Here is a 19,228-nt window from a genome sequence, read left to right on the forward strand (position 1 = left end):
CTCGCCCTGTGTCAGGCTTGCACACATCTGGCCATTGCATAAGCGATTCCCTTTCCTTGAAAGGCTTTTCCCTCTCTTTTTGCTTGGTAAATGTCTACTCATTCTTCAGACTGAACTTCTCACTACCTCAGGGAAATCTCCCTGCCTGGGCATTCCTCCTTAGGTCCTGAGGTCCAGGACCACTCCTTTGTTGCACTTAATGGCACAGATATAATTTGTCATCGGTGGAGTTGTTGGATTGAAGTCTTTCTCCATTACCAAGCTGTCAGTTCCATGAAGGTCAGGGCCACATTTGCCCATTGTGGACTCTCAGTGCCAAGGACTCCTTCTGGGCACAGAGTAAGCCCTTGATAATAAGTATTGAATGTTTGTTCAACCTCACACCTTATGGCTCTTGATACAAATTGATCTCATTCAGCCCAACAATACCCTTCCTTGCCCATGAAGAAACTGAAACTCAGTGATTCACCTAAGATCACACAATTCAAAAGTTGCAGTGGTATTCAAAATCAACCCTGTCTGATGCCAAATATTTTATTCTCTAACTCCTCTCCCTCAGCTACCTCTCAGGTGTCGCTGAGGTTTCTAGAGAAAAGAAGAGAAATTGCTATAGGATCACAGAACACCTGAGGCCTACCAAGACCACCTAAGATCCCTGGCTGTTTCTGGAAAGCTCTGGCCCCAGACCCGATTACCAGAGAACGCAAGGTCCGTAGCTCTGCAGCGCCCTCTGCTGTCCTCTGCGTTTTGGGCCTGAGAGGGAGATGGCCTGCCACCTGGAGTATTTCCACCTGTCCCGAGTACACAGAGGCGCAGGGAATGCACACAGCCTCTTTCTAAAGGAGGGCAAGGAATGCTGCCTTTCTCCATTTCCGTGAGTGTCCAGGCCTGTGGATGCAAGCAAAGGAAGTATATCTGTATATGAGTTGGGTGGGTGTATGTTCGTTGAGCAGATTTTGTGTCTACACATACCTCTTTCACTGAACGCTATAAAAGTGGCCCCCACAGTGGCAGGACCCTAGTTTTTATTTGTTTGTTTTTTGTTTTTACAGAGAGGAAGAGAGAGGGATAGAAAGTTAGAAACATCGATGAGAGAGAAACATCGATCAGCTGCCTCTTGCACACCCCCTACTAGGGATGTGCCCGCAACCAAGGTACATGCCCTTGACCGGAATCGAACCTGGGACCCTTGAGTCCGCAGGCTGACGCTCTATCCACTGAGCCAAACCGGTTTCGGCAGGACCCTAGTTTTTAAAGTTCGTGAAGAACAATTCAGATCATGTAAACCAGGTTCACTTCAGTCGCTCAGCAATGGGCCAGGCTTCAGGGTACAGTGATGAGGGAGAGAGGCTCAGTCCCTGTCCCACTGGAGGGAGCCTGCTATCTCGTTTGAATCCTAATCATGCCGTTTCCTGAATGTATGACCAAGAGCAAAGAATTAAACATCTTTGAACCTGTGTTTCATTGTAAAAGCAGGTCGATAATAATCTCCCTCCGCTGGGCTGTTGTGGGGATTAAATGACTTACATGTAAATGCTAAAACACTCTACAAATGTTAGTTGTTATTACTATGAAAAGCTTCTTGAGGGTAAAAACAGCTCACTATTATGTCTTCACCCAGTGTGTTTTAGACTTAAATAATGGTAACTGGTAATGCCAAGAACATGGAATGGTGCCCAGCTGGCGTGGCTCAATGTTTGGGCCTCAACCTATGAACCAGGAGGTCACGGTTTGATTCCCCATCAGGGTGCATGCCTGGGTTGCTGGCTCGATCCCCAGTGTGAGGCATGCAGGAGGCAGCTGATCAATGATTCTCATTATTGATGTTTTCCTCTCTCTCCATCTCCCTTCCTCTCTGACTCAATAAAAAATATATTTTTTAAAAAAGAATATTCACCTTACGTAGTTGTGGGGAAGATTAATTGAGGTAATGCCTATGAAAAACACTTTGTAAACTGCCACAGTCTGTACAATCATAGTTATATGAATCTCAGCTTCCCACCCTCGCCATCCCCAATCTCAAATTCCAGTTCAGAGCATGCTGTCCGGGGGGGGGGGGGCCGGGGGGGAGGTACAGGCAGCCAAAGCAGATTGCCAGGAGATGCAGCTTGCCCCTTGATCATGCCCATCGCAATTGCTGCCAGGAGGCGGAATGGGGGTGGGGGAGAGGGGAGCACGGGCTCATCTGCGGTTGCTATGACATCCCATCCCAGATTTTCCCATCTCTCATAATGGAGCAAAGGGCAGAGGGAGGCAGGAAGAGAGGGAAGGAGAGAGAGAATGACTGGTCCCTTCCTCTCCCCTCTCCCCTCCCGTCTATCTCTCTCTGGAACAGATGTAGGGTGGAGAGTGGCGGGGGGTGGGGGGAGCCCAAACACTGGATAAGAGGGGGAGGGAAGAGCGGTGAGCCAGGATTAGAGGGTTTGCGATGGGGGCCACACGGAGAGGAGGTGGCAGAGCCCTCGTGCCTAAGTCCAGAAGCCAGCTGATGACATTGGGAAGAAGAAAGAAACAGGCAAGACAGCACAGGTGGAGAGAAAGTGGGGGAGAGGAAAAGAGAAAGCGAGGAAAGGAGGCGGGAGGGCCGGCAGACCCAGGCTGCAGCCACTCTCTCCCTGGGCTCTCCTGAGCCCCAGGGCCCCCAGGCTCCCGGAGCGCTGCCCCAAGGATGGGCACCAGGCAAGTGGTCATGCCCCCTCCTGTGTGGGGGCTGCTGGGCTGCTGTCTCCTCTGTGGCTGGGCTCTGGGGGGTCTGCGGCCCCTCCGCTCTCTGCCCCCGCCGTCCTCCCAAGTCAGGCCGGGATATGTACCCCAGTGGGTGGCCCCGGAGGGGGCTGAAGCAGCCCTGGCTTTTCTCTACTCTGGAGATGCTCAACAGCTGTTGGGGGCGAATTGCAGCGAGCGCTATGAAGCCCCAGGGGCAGAAGCCAGTCCAGGGCTTCCCCCCGTCTTAGGGAGGGCAGCGGGCACCCTGACCCAGGCCGCCAACTTCCTCAACATGCTGCTGCAAGCCAACGACATCCGCGAGTCCAGTGTGGAGGAGGACGTGGAGTGGTACCAGGCACTGGTCCGCAGCGTGGCCGAGGGGGACCCAAGGGCATACCGGGCTTTGCTGACCTTTAACCCTCCACCAGGAGCCAGCCACCTGCCGCTGGCCCTGCAGGCCACCCGCATGGGAGAGGAGACCATCCTTCAGGACTTGTCTGGGAATCGGGTGCTGGAAGCGAGCTTAGCCGGGGCCCTGGCCACCCCTGCCCTGCAGAAGCGGGTGCTGACCAATGACCTAGGGAGCCTCGGAAGCCCCAAGTGGCCCCGGGGAGATGGGTATCTGGGGGACCTGCAGCATGTGCGGCTGTCTCCTCCCTTCCTGGAATGCCAGGAGGGCCGGCTTCGCCCAGGCTGGCTCCTCACTCTTTCGGCCGCCTTCTATGGACTCAAGCCAGACCTCAGCCCCGAGATCAGGTAAGTGGGTTTGCTCAGGATTCGATGCATTTGTGGGTTTGTGGGGATGGGGCCCAAGTCCACCCAGCCGTGCATGGGCCATTTAGCATGCACATGTGTGTCTGGGGGACACAGATGTGTATACCTGCATTCAGCAGTGTGTATTTGCAGTTGACTCTGTATGTGTAGCTGTGTGAACACTTACAGGCGTGAGGGTACATACTGTGTACTGTGTATGAATCAATGTATTTACACATAGGGATACACATTTGTGTGTGCACAGATGTAAGAGGTGTGGATATAGCCAGGTGTAGGTCTCGGCCCCCAGGTCTGAGCATAAGAAGCATGAGAGGGCTTGGTGTGGATGGAAATGATAATCCTTGCACCAGGCACGTTGGAGGAGCCAGGTGGGCACTTCAGGAGCTGAACCCGCTGCTTTCTAGCAATCCAGAGCTGTACAAGGAGGGTTTTCCCAGAGGAAGAAAGTTGGCTGGGGGAGGGGAGGTACTTGAAACCATTGCCCCTTCTGCTCAGCAGTTGGCCAGGTCCTCGGGTCACTCCCAATGGCTATATTCTTATGTCAAGTAAGTTCCACTCTCCTGACTGGCCTGGCCAAGGAGTCTGTGATACCCCTCAAATAACTGACCCCCCTCAACCAGGATAAAGAGGTGATTGGGAGTCCTGGTGGGAAGGAGGCAGCCAATGGGCACAGTACTTCAAGACACTCAACAATCAGCTTTGTTTTTCCAGCATGTCCCCCTTCACTGTCCCCAGCAGGGCTTCCCTGCTGCCGGCAGGAAGCTGGGCTCCCCACCAGCTCTCTCCCCACTCAACCAGAGCAGGGGTTGGGAGCCCTTGGGCCCGTCAGCTGTAACTCAGGGCTTCTCCATTCCGTATCTCCTTTGCTATAATGAATTCAGACCTGGTTTGGGCAGGGTAAGGGGTGGTTAATACTTGAGTTCCAAATGTGTATGTGTGTGTGAGTGTGTGTGTGTGTACATGCAGTGGGAACGTGTGAAAATCCCCTTCAAACAGATCATCAAAGTCCCAGCTCCCAAATGTCTTGACATGCCCCCTCCCTCTACCAATTGATAGAAACCAGGAAATGCTAGGCCAGTGGTCGGCAAACTCATTAGTCAACAGAGCCAAATATCAACAGAACAACGATTGAGATTTCTCTTGAGAGCCAAATTTTTTAAACTTAAACTTCTTCTAACGCCACTTCTTCAAAATAGACTCGCCCAGGACGTGGTATTTTGTGGAAGAGCCACACTCACGGGGCCAAAGAGCCGCATGTGGCTCGCGAGCCGCAGTTTGCCGACCACAGTGCTAGGAGGTTGAAAAGCTGAGGGATGGGGATGGGAGACGACCTGGGGGAGAGGGATTGTTGCCCACAGAGACAGTGAGGGTTACTAGCGTTGGAGGAATGGGAGGCACGTGTGCCCTCGCTCTACACACTGCAACCGCTGTGCTAGTTTGCAGAGCTTGCATTGCCCATAGTTTGGGGCCCAAGGACACATGTCTACCTTGGCAGCCTCCACTACGCCTCTAACTGCCAGTTCGCTGCCCTAGGGGGCAGGTGCAGATGGACATAGATCTTCAGAAGGTGGACATCAATCAGTGTGCCAGCGGCCCAGGATGGTACTCTAACACGCACCTGTGTGATCTCAACAGCACCCAGGTAAGGATAAGGGTGGGGGGGCATAGGGTCCTGACTCCTCCCTTTCTCACCACTGCCACCACCCAGCTCCCAGGGGCAGCTGACAAAGGCACACCAGCCTTTCAGGGCTTCAGGGGAGCTCCTAGTGATGAGCTAAAAACGGGTTCCCAGGCTTTTAAAAAGTGGGGACATGTACAGCCTACCCCCACCCTTTACCCAAGACAGCCACCCTCATTTCTTTGAAATGTCAGTGAGCCTCCCTGTCTGCTGTCCCTTCTGGTACTGGGGGCTCCAGGGTCCCTCTCCAGGACCGTCTTCTGAGCCTCTATTAGTCATCCCCTCCCCTTCTCCTGGACCACATTGTCATGTCATGTCACCAGGGCTCCAGGCTCCTTCTGACCCACAAGGGATGCTCAGCTGGTGTTTGTTGAAATAAGGGGAATTGCTGGTTGAGGTGTGGGAGGAATCTAACCAAAGCAGGAGCGTGAAGAGCTCTGGGATGGTATAGGTGATGGGACCCAGGCCAGATGCCAGCAGAATCAAAGCCATGGATGCAGAAGAATCTGGGTAATGGAAAGCAATGGCTGGTCATCCTGCAAGCCCAGTACTGGGGAACTGGGAGGCCAGTGCGCTAATCTGCTCCACAGTCGCACTGACTGCATGCTTGTTCCTGAGCTAGACTGAAGCCAAGGCGAGCCCTGCAGCCCCGGGGCCAGTTGGGGCATCTGCTGCTCTTCCAGGCACATGTGTTTGAAGCTGTCAGTCCAGGGACAGAGAAGGGACCCTACTGTCCGGTGCATTTTAAATCCTAGCCACAGTCACATCTCTGGGCAGGCTTTAGTCTGATTGTGCAGACGGTGGCAAGAGCAGAACGTGATCCGGTGGTTCAGGCAAGAGGGGAAGCTGGGCCACGGCTTCAGAATCAGCACCCTCATCTCCAAGGGTCTGCTGGCCAGTGGTTGAGCATTCACACATAAACCAGGAAGTCACGGTTCTATTCAGGGTCAGGGCACATGACCTGGTTGCGGGCTCGATCCCCAGTAGGGGACGGGGGGAGGAGTGGGGTTGCAGGAGGCAGCTGATCAATGAATCTCTCTCATCATTGATGTTTCTATTTTATACCCCTCTCCCTTCAATCAATAAAAATATACACAAAATATTAAAATAAAATTTAAAAAAAGCATCTCTGAGCGTTCACCCTTTCCCTTGCCTGATGCTGTTTCTAGCCTTCCCCTACAGCAGACCTGGTTTCATCCATGGGCTCATCTTCCTCACCCGGCTCTGAGGTCTGCTCTGTCCCCTGCTGGGTAAATATTAATGGGCGGAGGTGGAATAAAGAGCTGGCCTTGGCATCCCACCAGCCTGGCATTAGCCTGGCATTAGGGCTGGGGAAAGCAGGCCTGTGCCAAGGCCAGATGGCCCCTGACGGAGGAAGCCACTCCTCTGTGGGAGCCTTTTCAATCCACTGGTATGCCCAAGAGGGGGCTGAAGGCACCCTTTGAAGCAGGATGCCGGCACACGGGTGTGGTTGGGCTCAGAGTTCTTCCTACTTCCACCTCCCGCAGCACCTCACTCGCCCCGCTGGGCGCTGGGAAGTGGGACCTGGGAGGCTCCTGTCACCGCTGGTCTGAATAAAAGGGTGGTCTAGCCCCATCCTCTTTGCTTGGGTGTCTCTTGGAGAAGAGTGGCAGTGGGTGTGGGGTACAGTAGGGTCCCCACTGAGGGAAGGCTTCCCTGGGACTAAGGAGGGCTTCTGGTGAGATGCCCTAGGGTGGACCCAGGTGCAATGGATAGGAAGGTAGATGGGTCCTCCATCTCTCTCTCTCTTTTCTTTTTTTTTTAAATATATATTGTAGTCTTTTTATTATTATTATTGATTTTTACAGAGAGGAAGGGAGAGGGATAGAGAGTTAGAAACATCGATGAGAGAGAAACATCGATCAGCTGCCTCCTGCACGCCCCCTACTGGGGATGTGCCCGCAACCAACGTATGTGCCCCTGACCGGAATCGAACCTGGGACCTTTCAGTCCGCAGGCGGACGCTCTATCCACTGAGCCAAACCGGTTTCGGCTCTTTCTTTTTTTTTTTTTTTTTTTTTAATATATTTTATTGATTTTTTACAGAGAGGAAGGGAGAGGGATAGAAAGCCAGAAACATCGATGAGAGAGAAACATTGATCAGCCGCCTCCTGCACACCTCCCACTGGGGAGGTGCCCACAACCAAGGCCCGTGCCCTTGACCGGAATCAAACCTGGGACCTTTCAGTCCGCAGGCGGACACTCTATCCACTGAGCCAAACCGGTTTCGGCGATCCTCCATCTCTTACCGGGAGGGAAAGCCCCATACAAATATCTATTGTATGTTTTTTGTTGTTGTTTTGTTTTGTTGTGTTTTTTTTTGTCATTCCCACAGTGCATCCCTCTGGAGAGTCAGGGCTTTGTCCTTGGCCGCTACCTCTGCCGCTGCCAACCTGGCTTCTACGGGGCAAACCTCTCCAGGGGTATGTAATTGTGGAGTTCCTCCTCATTCCTCTCCTCCTGACCCTATCCCAGAGCCACCACAGAGGGCAGGAAGAGGGCTGTGGTGACCACTGGGAGAGAAGGCTAGGATGTCAGCATGCGCCAGCCGTGCCGCTCTCTCTGCGCCCATCTTGTTCTTTATAGGGTTAGAGGAGAACGCCACCCAGCCTACCGGGCAATTTGGGTCCCCGCAAGGCAGCTCCGGAAGGCTGCTTCAGTGCCAGCCTTGTGCTGAGGGCTGCTCCAGCTGCCTGGATGCCACGCCATGCCTGGTAGAGGAGGCCCGGGCTTTGCGGGCAGCGGTGTTGGCCTGCCAGGCCTGCTGCATGTTGACTGTCTTCCTGAGCATGCTGGTCTCCTACCGCTGCCGCCAGAGCAAGGTAAGCAAGGCTCCACGTCTCTCTTCTACACACACGTCCTACCCATCTTGGGCCCCTAGCGTCAACGAGACCAGAGGCTACGAGAATCTGGGAGAAATGGGTTTCTGGTCTGGATTCTTAATCTAACACCCTGTGTGCCATTAGGTAAGTGACCTCACCACTTAGACCTGTTCCTTCACCTGTAAAATGAAGGCACTTGACTTGATTCAAAATAGTGTGGAGCTACTAGGGGATGTGATCTGGACCCTTAGGGAGCTCCCAGGTGAATGGAGGACACAGACATGCAAATAAATGACAGCGCAGCGAGACAGGGCTGAGGACAGAGCTAAGTGTTGGCTTCTGTGGCAGCCCAGGAAAGGACCCCGTTGTCCTGCCTGAGCTGACCTGGGAAAGACGTTCTGGAGAATGTGCCATTTGAAGTTCAACCAGATGGTTACCGGGCAGGGATGGAGACCTCTAGACCAGGGAGCAGTCTGAACCAAAGCTTGGAGGGGGTGCCTGAGGTACCTTCCAGCTGCAGCAGCCTCTGATCTGAGCCCAGGTCTGCAGCAAGGCCCAGGCTGGGGTGGGGAGGAGAATGGGGCTAGGCTGGTGGGGGCTGAAACCAGGGCCTTAGCCAGGCTTCGTGCCAGGGGAGCTAAGAGCCTGTGGTGGGAATAGGAGTGCGGCTGAGGATGGAGGGCGGAGCTACTGTTATGGGGTAAAGTCTTAGCCCAGGACCACTGAGTGACCCCTAAAACAGGTCTGCGACCCTCCCACACCCTCACCCAGGCTGTCCTCCCACCCTGCTTACCCGCCTCTCTTGTTCCTGGGTTCACAGAGGATCCGGGCGTCTGGAGTTGTCCTGCTGGAAACCATCCTTTTTGGATCCCTGCTGCTTTACTTCCCTGTGAGTTCATGGCCAGCGGCTGACCTCCACCCCCCAGGGTCCCCACAGTCCCAACGTGGAACCCTCCAAACCCCAGAATGTTTATTCTCTGCCCTGTGGGGGGAGGGGATAAGAGACCTTTAAATCCCCCTACTCAGATCAACAAATGGCAGGCTTAAAAGAACTCTATGACCCACTGTGTGACTTAGGACAAGTTACCTAACCTCTCTGATTCTTTTTTAGAAATAAAAGATTTTTTTATTATTGATTTTTTTAGAGAGAAAGGAAGGGAAAGGGAGAGAGAGAGAACCATCGATGGGAAAGGGTAACAGCTCAGCTGCCTCCTGCACACCCCCTACAGGGGATTGAGCCCACAACCCGGGCATGTGGCATCGAATCAGCAAACTTTTTGTGCATGGGACAAGGCCCAACCGAGCCACACCGGCCAGGGCACCTCTCTGGTTCTTAAGCTGCTCCTGTGCAGAATGGAGGTGATGATGCTTCCGTTACAAGGTTGTTAGGAGGCCTGGCACATAGTAGGAGTGCAGTGGAAAGCAGCCATTTTTGCCCCCATCTCCCCCCCAAACAGGTCTTCATCCTGTACTTCAAGCCCAGTGTGTTCCGCTGCATCGCTCTCCGCTGGGTCCGGCTGCTGGGTTTTGCCATTGTCTACGGCACCGTTATACTCAAGCTTTACAGGTAGGGGCTGGAGCAGGCCTGCTCTCACGCTGCTCACTTCCGCCAGCCCAGCTCACCGGTGGAATGGAGTTCTTCACAGTCAGATCCGTACCAGCTCCACGCCCTGTCCCCAAGGCCTGCCCCCATCACTATTGTCCTCCCCTCCACATCACTTTTCTGGGGTCCAGGAGGCAGCGAACCATGGAAGGGATGGGGAAACAGGTACATGTGGAGGGGAGGGAAGCAGTGGTCAGAGGACAGAGCCCTGGCCCCCGCTCCTAGGCCCTCCCCTCTCCCCCACCCACCCTCTGTACCCCTGTAGAGTGCTCCAGCTGTTTCTGTCTCGAACGGCCCAGCGGGGCCCCCATCTAAGCAGCGGGCAGCAGCTTCGGCGTCTGGGGCTGCTCCTGCTGCTCGTGCTGGGCTTCCTGGCTGTGTGGACAGTGCGGGTCCTGGAGCGAGGCGTGCTGCACACCCCCCTGGTGACCCGAGGCCACACGCCCACGGGCCGCCACTTCTACCTCTGCCATCACGACCGCTGGGACTACACCATGGTTGTTGGTGAGTCTCACGCTGGGCCCGGCCCTGCCTTTCCACGTCCTCTGGTCCAGCTCCTCCTGCCCTGTACCCGAGCCCTTGCCCCGGTCCCTCCCAGCAAACCCTGCAGAGAAAGGGGTAGGCTGGCTGCTGAGGGGGCGCCCGCTCTGTCCCTCACGGCTCCCCACAGCCGAGATGCTGCTCCTCTGCTGGGGCAGCTTCCTCTGCTACGCCACGCGGGCGGTGCCCTCCGCCTTCCACGAGCCGCGCTACATGGGCATCGCCCTGCACAACGAGCTGCTGCTCTCTGCTGCCTTCCATGCAGCCAGGTGAGGACAGGCCACCTACTCACGACTCCCCCCCCCCCCCAACACTACTCCTCGCTCCTCCTAGATGAGGCACCCCCTCCCCATGGCCATCCCTACAGCACCCCTATGCCTCAGCAAGGTGAGGAAGCCCCCCCCGCCCACCTGCCTGTAGCTCTCTCCCTACCCCGTAGATACCCTTCTCGTATCCCATGTCTCACCCAACACCCAGGAAGAGGAAGTGCCCTCCCATGCTTGCTCAGTTCTCCCTGACTCTCCCACCTCCCATCTCAGCTGTCCCAGTAGCACGTCTGCCGTGTGTCCATAAGGACCTGGCCCTGTGGTGGAGGCAGAATTGCCCACAAGGTGATCCATAATAGGGCTGTGGGGCCAAGCCTGTACTGGAGGCAGCCAGAGAAGGCGAGCTGGCGTATGGGAGGGCTCCTGGAGGCAGGACCTCCATCCCAGAGAGGGCGAGAAGGAAGAGTGCCCTCCTCACCCACCCACAGCTCCATGGAGATCAGGCTGGAGCTGGGGCAAGGGAGAGTGGGGAGGGGAAGAGGCCACCCCACCCACGGTAAGAATCTCCCTCCCATCCACTCTCAGGTTTGTGCTGGTTCCCTCCCTGCACCCGGACTGGACGCTCCTCCTCTTCTTCTTCCACACCCACAGCACAGTCACCGCCACCCTGGCTCTGCTCTTCATCCCTAAGGTAAGCTCTTCCCCCTCGGGATATAAGGCAGCCTCCCCCCCCCCCCCCCGCCCACCCTGCCCCGCGGATCTGCAGCAGCAGCGCCATCCCCAGGTCCTGGGGAAGAGGACACCCTGTGGGTGTGCGGGCTCTGATCCTAAGGAAGGAGCCCACTTGGGGGGAGGAAGCTACCCCCAACCCCGGGGCAAGGGAAGTAAGAGGAAGAACTGGAGGGGTCTTTGTAACAAAGCTTTAAGGTGGGAGGGCTCTGAAGACCACCGGGGAGCAGTTACAGAGAGAGGGGTGGGGAGCTGAAGACATGGCCAGGAGTTACAGAGGCAGGAAGGAGGCCGAGACCCCCTGGTCTCTAAGCTCGAGATCAGGGAGGATGAGAGGAAGCACAAGTCTTCGGTCCCCGGAATTCCGAGTCAGAGAGGGGGTGAAGATTCATGAAGACTTATTCCACGGGGCAGGTGGGCGGGGGAGTCGTGAACAGGGACCCAAGGCGAGTCTTTTTCCCACTCCCGCCCATTCCCTGGCAGTTCTGGAGGCCGGGGGCTCCTCCCCGAGCGGAGATGGTGGATGAGGAGTTTGAGGACGAGCTGGACCTGCAGCGCTCAGGCTCCTACTTCAACAGCAGCACCGTCTCCGCTTGGAGCGAGCGCAGCCTGGACCCTGGAGACATTCGGGTAGGTGCCTCTCGCCCTCTCCGCACCCCCCCCCCTGCCCTCTGCCCTCTCCACCTCCCTTTGGTGCTAGCTTCCAGGGACCCGGCAGGGAGCGCTGCAGCCCTGCTCCTAGCTTTCCCTCCGAGACTTGCCTCCCTCCCTTCTCTACCATCGCCCTGAGCTCCTTCCCCTGACTCTCTTTAAAGTCAGAGGCAGAGCTCTCATCCCACGTCCCCCACTCCCCAGCTGCAGGGGCATCACAAGGGGCAGACTCAGAGTCTCCAGCACACTGGGGCAGTGGTGGCTCTAGCCAGTTGGGGCCGGGCAGGCAGCGAGTGGCTACCAAGGGTCCCTTTTCCTGGCTCTTAGAGAAGGAAGTTCTTCCTGAGTCTCACAGGAGCGCATCCGTACTCTCACTTTGCTGCTTAGGGATATCATTACAGTCCTGGGAACCCTAATGAGGGGCTCAGTGGGTAGGAAATAAGGAGACCTGGCGGTCTAAGCCCGTCAATAATAATAAAAGTGTAATATGCAAATTGACCAAACGACCGAACAGCAGAACAACCGACTGTCTGGATGACCACGCTATGACACGCACTGGCGCCAGGCCAGCCAAGGCGGGTGCGATGTGATTGGTGGAGGGGCCCCGCCATCACCCCATGAATGTCCCGCAGAGGGAGGCCCAGGCCAGCCAAGTGATCGCACCCCACACCTGTCGCCTGTAGAGGGGGGCAGCGCCGCACAGATGACAAGCAGAGGCAGTGGCGGGGGCAGGGCCAGCTGCCGGCAGCCGGGGGAAGGAAAGCCCTAATGGGCCCTGATCTCAGGCTAGGCCTAGGACCCTATCTGAGGGGTCCCGGATTGTGAGAGGGCACAGGCCGGGCTGAGGGACACCCTCCACCCACGTGCACGAATTTTGTGCACCAAGCCTCTAGTTGTCTTATAAAACCTAGTGTGGGGAACCCTCAGGAAGCCATTCTGTCCATCCCTCCCCCTCCACTGGGGCCCACCTCTCCTCCTGACTTGTTACATCTCCCAATTCCTTCCTGTCCCAACTGCCTCTGGCTCTCATTCCCCCTGTGTCCTCTACACCGTCTGAGCTCTGCCTACCCTGCCTCCTGCCCCCTGGGTATAGGCTGAACTGAGACCCCAATCCTGCAGGGAACCCAGAGAGTGTGGAGGCCACGGCCACGGCCACGCCACCCCTGGCCCTCCACTGTGCGGAGCAGCAACCAATCTACTCTCCCTAGGCCGGCTCTGGGCAGAGATCCAGAGTATCAGAGACTTCCCAGGCCCCACTGTCTCACTCACACCTGAATATGGCACTTTTCATACTCATCGTCCCTCAATCTCACATAATCCTTCTCAGGAAGCGAACACTAGGCAGCCAGTTATTGTCATTTTATAGAAGCAGAGGCTCAGAGAGGTCAAGAAAACACCCTCGAGGCACATCAGTCAGCAGCCTCAAACTCAGGTTTCCTGCCCCCCTCAGACCACAGTGCCCCGGGAAGTGAGTACACACTGCGTCCTCAGAGCTGAGTGGGTCCGGCTGCGAACCAGGCTGGCGCTGCTCTTGCAGAAATGGAGCGGTGAATTCTGAGAGGTTTCTTTTATTTTTATTGATTTCAGAGAGGAAGAGAGAGATAGAAACATCAATGATGAGAGAGAACCATTGATTGGCTGCCTCCTGCACGCCCCCTACTGGGGATTGAGCTCAAAACCCAGGCATTTGTCCTGACCCGGAATTGAACTGTGACCTCCTGGTTCATAGGTTGATGCTCAACCACTGAGCCATGCTGGCTGGGCTGAGAGGCTTATTTATTTATTTATTTATTTATTTATTTATTTTTGGTTTATCCTCACCTGAGGATATTTTTCCATTGATTTTTAGAGAGAGTGGAAAGGAGGGTGAGAGACAGAGAGAGAGAAATGTTGATGTGAGAGAGACACATTGATTGGTTGCCTCCCGCATGTACCCCAACCAGGACTGGGATGAAGCCTGCAACCGAGGTACTTGCCCTTGACTGGAATCGAACCCAGGACCCTTCAGTCTGTGGGCTGATGCTCTATCCACTGAGCCAAACCGGTTAGGGCCTGCAATGTTTAAAAGCAAGGAAGGGACACAGCTTGGGGGGAAGCGATTCCCCCAGAGAAAATGGTCTAAATAAGGGCTGAGGGGGATAACAGTGCAGCCAATGGACGGAGAGACCAGCCCATTGGTCCCAATGTCAGCTCTGCTCTCCTCGGTCCTCCCTTCCCCCAGGATGAGTTGAAGAAGCTCTACGCCCAGCTGGAGGTCCACAAGACCAAGGAAATGGCTGCTAACAACCCCCACCTGCCCAAGAAGCGGGGCAACTCGCGCCAGGGCCTGGGCCGCTCCTTCATGAGGTACCTGGCCCGGCAGCACTCCCGGGACTCGGGCTCCCCAGGCCGCGGCAGCCTGCCCAGCTCCTCCCGCCGCAGGCTCCTCAGCTCCAGCCTCCAGGACCCCGAGGGGCCACGGGCCCTGCGCAAGTCCCGCAGCACCTACGACCACAACCACTGCAGGGAGCAGGACCCGGCGCTCCTCGACTCGCTGCTGCGGAGGAAGCTGGCCAGGAGGGCCTCCCCGGCGGAGAGCCGCGAGTTGGCAGAGGGGCCTCCTGCCCTGGGCTTCAGGTCGGCCAGCGCCCACAACCTGACGGTGGGAGAGAGGCTGCCCAGAGCCCGGCCTGCCTCCCTGCAGAAGTCGCTCAGCGTCATGGCTGGCTCCGGGGAAAAGGCCCTGCTGGTGGCCAGCCAGGCCTATCTGGAGGAGAGCTATCGGCAGGCAAAGGAACGAGAGGAGAGAAAGAGGGCAGAGGCGGCCTTGGCGAGTCCAGTTCGGAGTCCAGTGCGGAGCCCAGTTCGGAGGCCATCGGCCAGGAGGCTGCAGGGAGCTCGAGGGGCCCCTCTGTCAGCCCCACCTTCCCCTGCCAAGAGCAGCAGCAGCATGGACAGCTCCTATGCCCCTGGGAAGCCTCAGAAAGAGGCTGCCCGAAGGCTGACCCACTCACCCATCCGGCACCAGGTCTCCACGCCCATCACGGCCCTGTCTGGGGCCTGCCCGGGAGAGCCAAGGATGCTGGCTCCCACTTCCACCTTGGCTCCAGCTCTCAGACCAGGCCCAGCCCCAGTTCTGGCCCCAGTCCCTGCCCTCGCGGCAGTCCCGATACTCACCCAAAGCCCCAGCTTACTCACCTTCATCTGCCCTTGGGAGAATGCAGAGCTGCCAGTCAAGAAAGACAACGTGGCCCAAGAAGGCCCCTCAGGGCCAGAGCGAGGCAACCACTCCCCTGGCCCAGCTCGGGCAAGGCTCTGGCGGGCCCTCTCTGTCGCAGTGGAGAAAAGGGGTGCTGGGGAGAATGGGAGGGACACGGAGGACAGGCGTCTCCAGGGGGAAGCTGATGATGTGGACGAGGACAGGCCCAAGATCTTTTCTAAATCCCACAGCCTCAAGACCCCTGTTCAGCAGGGTTCGGTGCGCAGCCTGGGACTGGCGATCAAAGCTCTGACCCGTTCCCGGAGCACACACAGGGAAAAGGGGAGTGGGGAAGGGAGTCCTGAGAAGGACAAGGGCCGAGCTTCAGGAGAGGGGGTGGGGGCATGCCCCAGGTCCCCCAGGCCAGGCGGGCGCAAGGTGGTGAGTAAGCAGGCCGCCCTCGCCCCCTGCGAAGATGAGGAGTCCCTCCAGAACCAGCAGAATGCACACACCAGCAGAATGCTCCACGTCTGTCACCAGGAGGGCAGCAGGGAACAAGAAGACAGAGGCAGGAGAACAGCTCAAGGCCAAGGGGAGGGGACCGTGGAGAGAGCAGGTAGAACAGGGCCTGCCACACTGAGGCAAGTCAGGCAGGGCACAGCTGGGGACAAAAGTGCTGAGCAAGCACAAGAAGGGCCTGCAGGGAGGCAGGAGCTGCTCAGAGCCGGCCTCCAGCACCTGGGCAGTGCCGGCTGCAGGGTGGCAGAGGTTTGCCCCTGGGAAGTCCCCGAGTCAGAAACAAGTCTGCCTGAGAGCAACAAGGCTGAAATCTGCCCTTGGGAGGTGAGCGGAGGCCCGGAGAAGGGAGCATTACGACAAGATCTAGATGACCCCCGAGGAGAGAGGGGGAAAGCCCCAGAAGAATCCGAGCCGAAAGGTGTGGCTGCCCTGGCTCGGAAAAAGCCCGAGAGGCTGGTCAGGGGGCAGGAGGCAGTGTGTCCCTGGGAGAACGCCAATCCCAGGGACCTGGCCCCTCAGGACTCTGAGAGAACCACGGGCAGGTCTGAGGCAGGGGGCAGTCTGGAGGCTAAAGAGGAGGGAAAGTGTCCGCAGGAAGTCACAGGCCCAGAAGCGTGTACACCTGACGTGGCCAAGGCAGAGCTCTGTCCCTGGGAGGCCAGTGAAGGAGGAGAGAATGAGAAACCATCCCAGGAGGGAGTGAAGAAGCTGCCCCAGGAAGAGCAGAAAAGTCCCAGGAAGGCAACCTCCGGGAAAGAAGAGAAACTGGGAAGAGACTTGGAGTCTCACTGTTCATGGGAGAGGACTGATTTCCGCGGCCCCGTAGCAATCTCTACGGAGGCGCCAGGAACTGCCGAGTGCCCGAGGAGCGTTGCGGAGGTGTGTCCACGGGAGGCAGGGGAGGCTCCTGCTATCAGGAAAGCAGAGATTTGTCCCTGGGAGCTGGGTGATGAGGAAGTGGGGAAGGAAATGCTACATCAGGGGACCGGTGGAGACTCTGTCCAAGAAGAGGGTCAAGCCTCCAGAAATGGGCTCTTTGGGGAGACCGGGGGACAAACTGGGAAAGCAGTGCAGATATCTGGTCCACAGCAGGAGCCGCTGTGTCCCAGGGAGAGCACAGCCCCTGGGCACTCCAGCCCAGGTCTGGACAATTCCTGCTCCAGAGCCGGCGGCCAACTCCTCAGCAATGGAGGAAGCAGGGCCACACAGGGATGCCCACGGGAAGACCTCGAGCCAGAGGGAAAGGCAGAAATCTGTCCCTGGGAGGTAAGTGAAGCAACAGAGGACTGGACATCGGGACAGGCCCCCAAAGGAGGAGAATCTCAAAAGGACAAGGAGAAAATGCCTGAAACACCAGGAATCAAAGATGTCACCGCTTGGGGGAAGCCTGAGGGACGAGAGCTCCAAAAGCGGGAAGCCGTCTGTCCTTGGGAGAGTGTGGACCCTGGCAGATTCCACCCACAACCAGGTCCTCAAGACACAGACAGACCCAAAGCCGGTTTCCAGGTGTCAGGCGGTGTGGGAAGCAAAGCTGCCGAAATCTGTCCATGGGACGTGGAGGACACCCTGTCTGCTGAGAGGGCAGAGATCTGTCCCTGGGAGGTGAGTGCCGGAGCAGGGGAGGAACAAGCTCTGGGAGGTGAGGCCATTAGGAAACTTCCAAACATTACAGGAAAGGATTCTGCAGATCCTGGACCCGGTGAGGTAGCTGTTACTGCTCCAAAGAAGCCAGAGAGGCCAGCTGGGGGGCGGGAGGTGACCTGTCCGTGGGCGAGCGTGGATCCAGGCAGCTCCTCCCAGCATTCAGACACTGTGAACACTGACCGATCAAAAGCTGGATTCCAGGAACTGGATGACGTGGGGGGCAGGCCAGCTGAGGTGTGTCCCTGGGAAATAGAGGAAGCATCTACCAACGAAAGAGCCAAGATCTGTCCCTGGGAAGTGAATGGAGGAGCTGCTGGGAAGGGACTGGAACGAGAGGTGGGGAGTGATTCAGCAGAGCAGAGAGAGAAAACTCCAGAAAGGGGGAGACTCACCTCCCTGCAAGAAGACAAATCAAAAAGGGAGACAGAACTGAGTCAAGAGCAGGAAGCTATCTGTCCGTGGGAGGACTTGAGGGAACCGTCTGCTCAGGCCCCGGTCTCAGACTCACCGAGCAGCGTGAGCAGGGGAGTGGCAGAGGCGCATTCCCTGGGAGTCGATGACGAGGTGGCGGAGAAAGGAGACCTGATCCAAGACCCCAACACGGATCCCCTCCAGGAACACACAACCCACGGAAAAGCCCCATCTTCAAAGGCAGGAGCCGCTACTGAAGACGGGGAGAAAGCAAACGAGGAGCTCCAGTCTGTCTGTCCGTGGGAGGGCGCGGCCCCGGCAACCTTTCCCCCCAGCCCCGACCAACCGAGAGCCGGCTCTCAGAGACTGGTCAGCGTCGGGGGCAGGCGCGCGGAGGTGTGCCCCTGGGATGCTCCTGCCTCAAATGCTCGTCAGCCTGACAGCAGCATCAAAGCAGAGGTCTGTCCCTGGGAGGGGACGGAAAGAATCCCTGAAGGAGGAGTGTCAACACGGAGCGGAAAAGGGGACCCTCAAGAGGAGGGGAAAGCTCCAGGAAAACCAGAGCCCCAAGTTGGGGCAGTTGAGGAAAAGCCCGAGAGGGCAGACAGGAAGCAGGAGGCTGTGTGTCCCTGGGAGAGTCAAGACAGAGGAGGTCTGTCCCCACAACCAGCTCCACAAGCGTCTGACAGCAGCAAAGGCACTGCTGAGGCAGCAGGCAGTGTGGAGGCAGCAGGCAGTGTGGAGGCCAGCGTGGCAGAAGCGTGTCCATGGGAAGCGGCAGAGGCTCTCTCTGCCAAGAGAGCAGAAATCTGCCCTTGGGAGATGAGCACAGCGGCCGCAGAGGAAGAGGGCCCCGAACAGGAGGTGGACAGAGCACTCCAAGGGCAAGGAGAGGTGTTCCTTCCAAAGGCAGGGTCTGGCGGGGCTGAAGACCACTTTTCAAAAGCAGCAGCCAAAGGCAGCAGAGAGCAGGAGACCGTCTGCCCCTGGGCAGGCATGGATTCAGGGGGACTCCTCCCCCAGCCAGATGCTCTGGACGCTGACCAAGCCAAAGTCAGTCCCCCTGGAGCAAGGAGTGTGGGGAGCAGGGTGCCAGAGCTGTATCAATGGGAAGTCACAGATCCAGAAGGAAATAAAATAAAAGGCACCATGGCAGACATCTGCCCTTGGGAGGAATCTGGAGCCCCATCTGAGGAATCTGGCCTCCCGGCTTTAACAGCAACGCAGACAGAAACATTTTCCCCCAGAGGCTCCGAGAACCCACCTGGCCTTTCCATCCAGAGGCCTCTGGGTAGCTTCCTTCCAGAGAGCAAGTGCTCCCGCCCCCAAATGAGCCAGCCAGCCAGCTCTTTCACTCCGGAAGGTGTCAGAGAATTCCAAGGGCCTTCAGGGCTTGGGCCAAGAACCAGCTTAGCTGCAGGGCCAACTCTCCAAGAAGCTGAGGCTCAGAATTCTTCTTCCCTAACTGAACACCAAGGAGAAGTGGCTTCCAAAGATCCACATGAAGAACTCGTCCCTCCAACTGTCTATCCTTGGGATTGGGAGTAACAATTCCCTTTAAACTCGCGTGAGGTCAAACATCGGGTGGCTGGCTTTCAGGAGCCAAAGTCCTGTCCAAGTCCTAGGTGTTCCCGAAGAGCTGAAACAAAGACCCTGGACCACGCCTTTCCAGGAAAGCCAGAAGTC

The 19,228-nt window shown here is 57.1% G+C and overlaps 1 protein-coding gene across 1 annotated transcript; it reads left to right on the forward strand.

Moving 5' to 3' along the window:
• Positions 1-2,668: 2,668 nt before the first annotated feature.
• On the forward strand, positions 2,669-19,090 carry GPR179 (G protein-coupled receptor 179; the record flags this gene model as incomplete). The annotated part of the gene is made up of 11 exons (XM_079797756.1): positions 2,669-3,462; positions 5,014-5,122; positions 7,515-7,602; positions 7,766-8,001; positions 8,822-8,890; positions 9,459-9,568; positions 9,870-10,108; positions 10,275-10,413; positions 10,996-11,101; positions 11,623-11,769; positions 14,012-19,090. The coding sequence occupies 11 exons, from the start codon at positions 2,669-2,671 to the stop codon at positions 19,088-19,090; spliced, it is 7,116 nt and encodes a 2,371-aa protein (XP_079653882.1).
• Positions 19,091-19,228: the final 138 nt, after the last annotated feature.

The sequence above is a fragment of the Cnephaeus nilssonii genome (assembly GCF_951640355.1).
Source record: "Cnephaeus nilssonii genome assembly, chromosome: 19".
NCBI classification, from domain to species: domain Eukaryota; kingdom Metazoa; phylum Chordata; class Mammalia; order Chiroptera; family Vespertilionidae; genus Cnephaeus; species Cnephaeus nilssonii.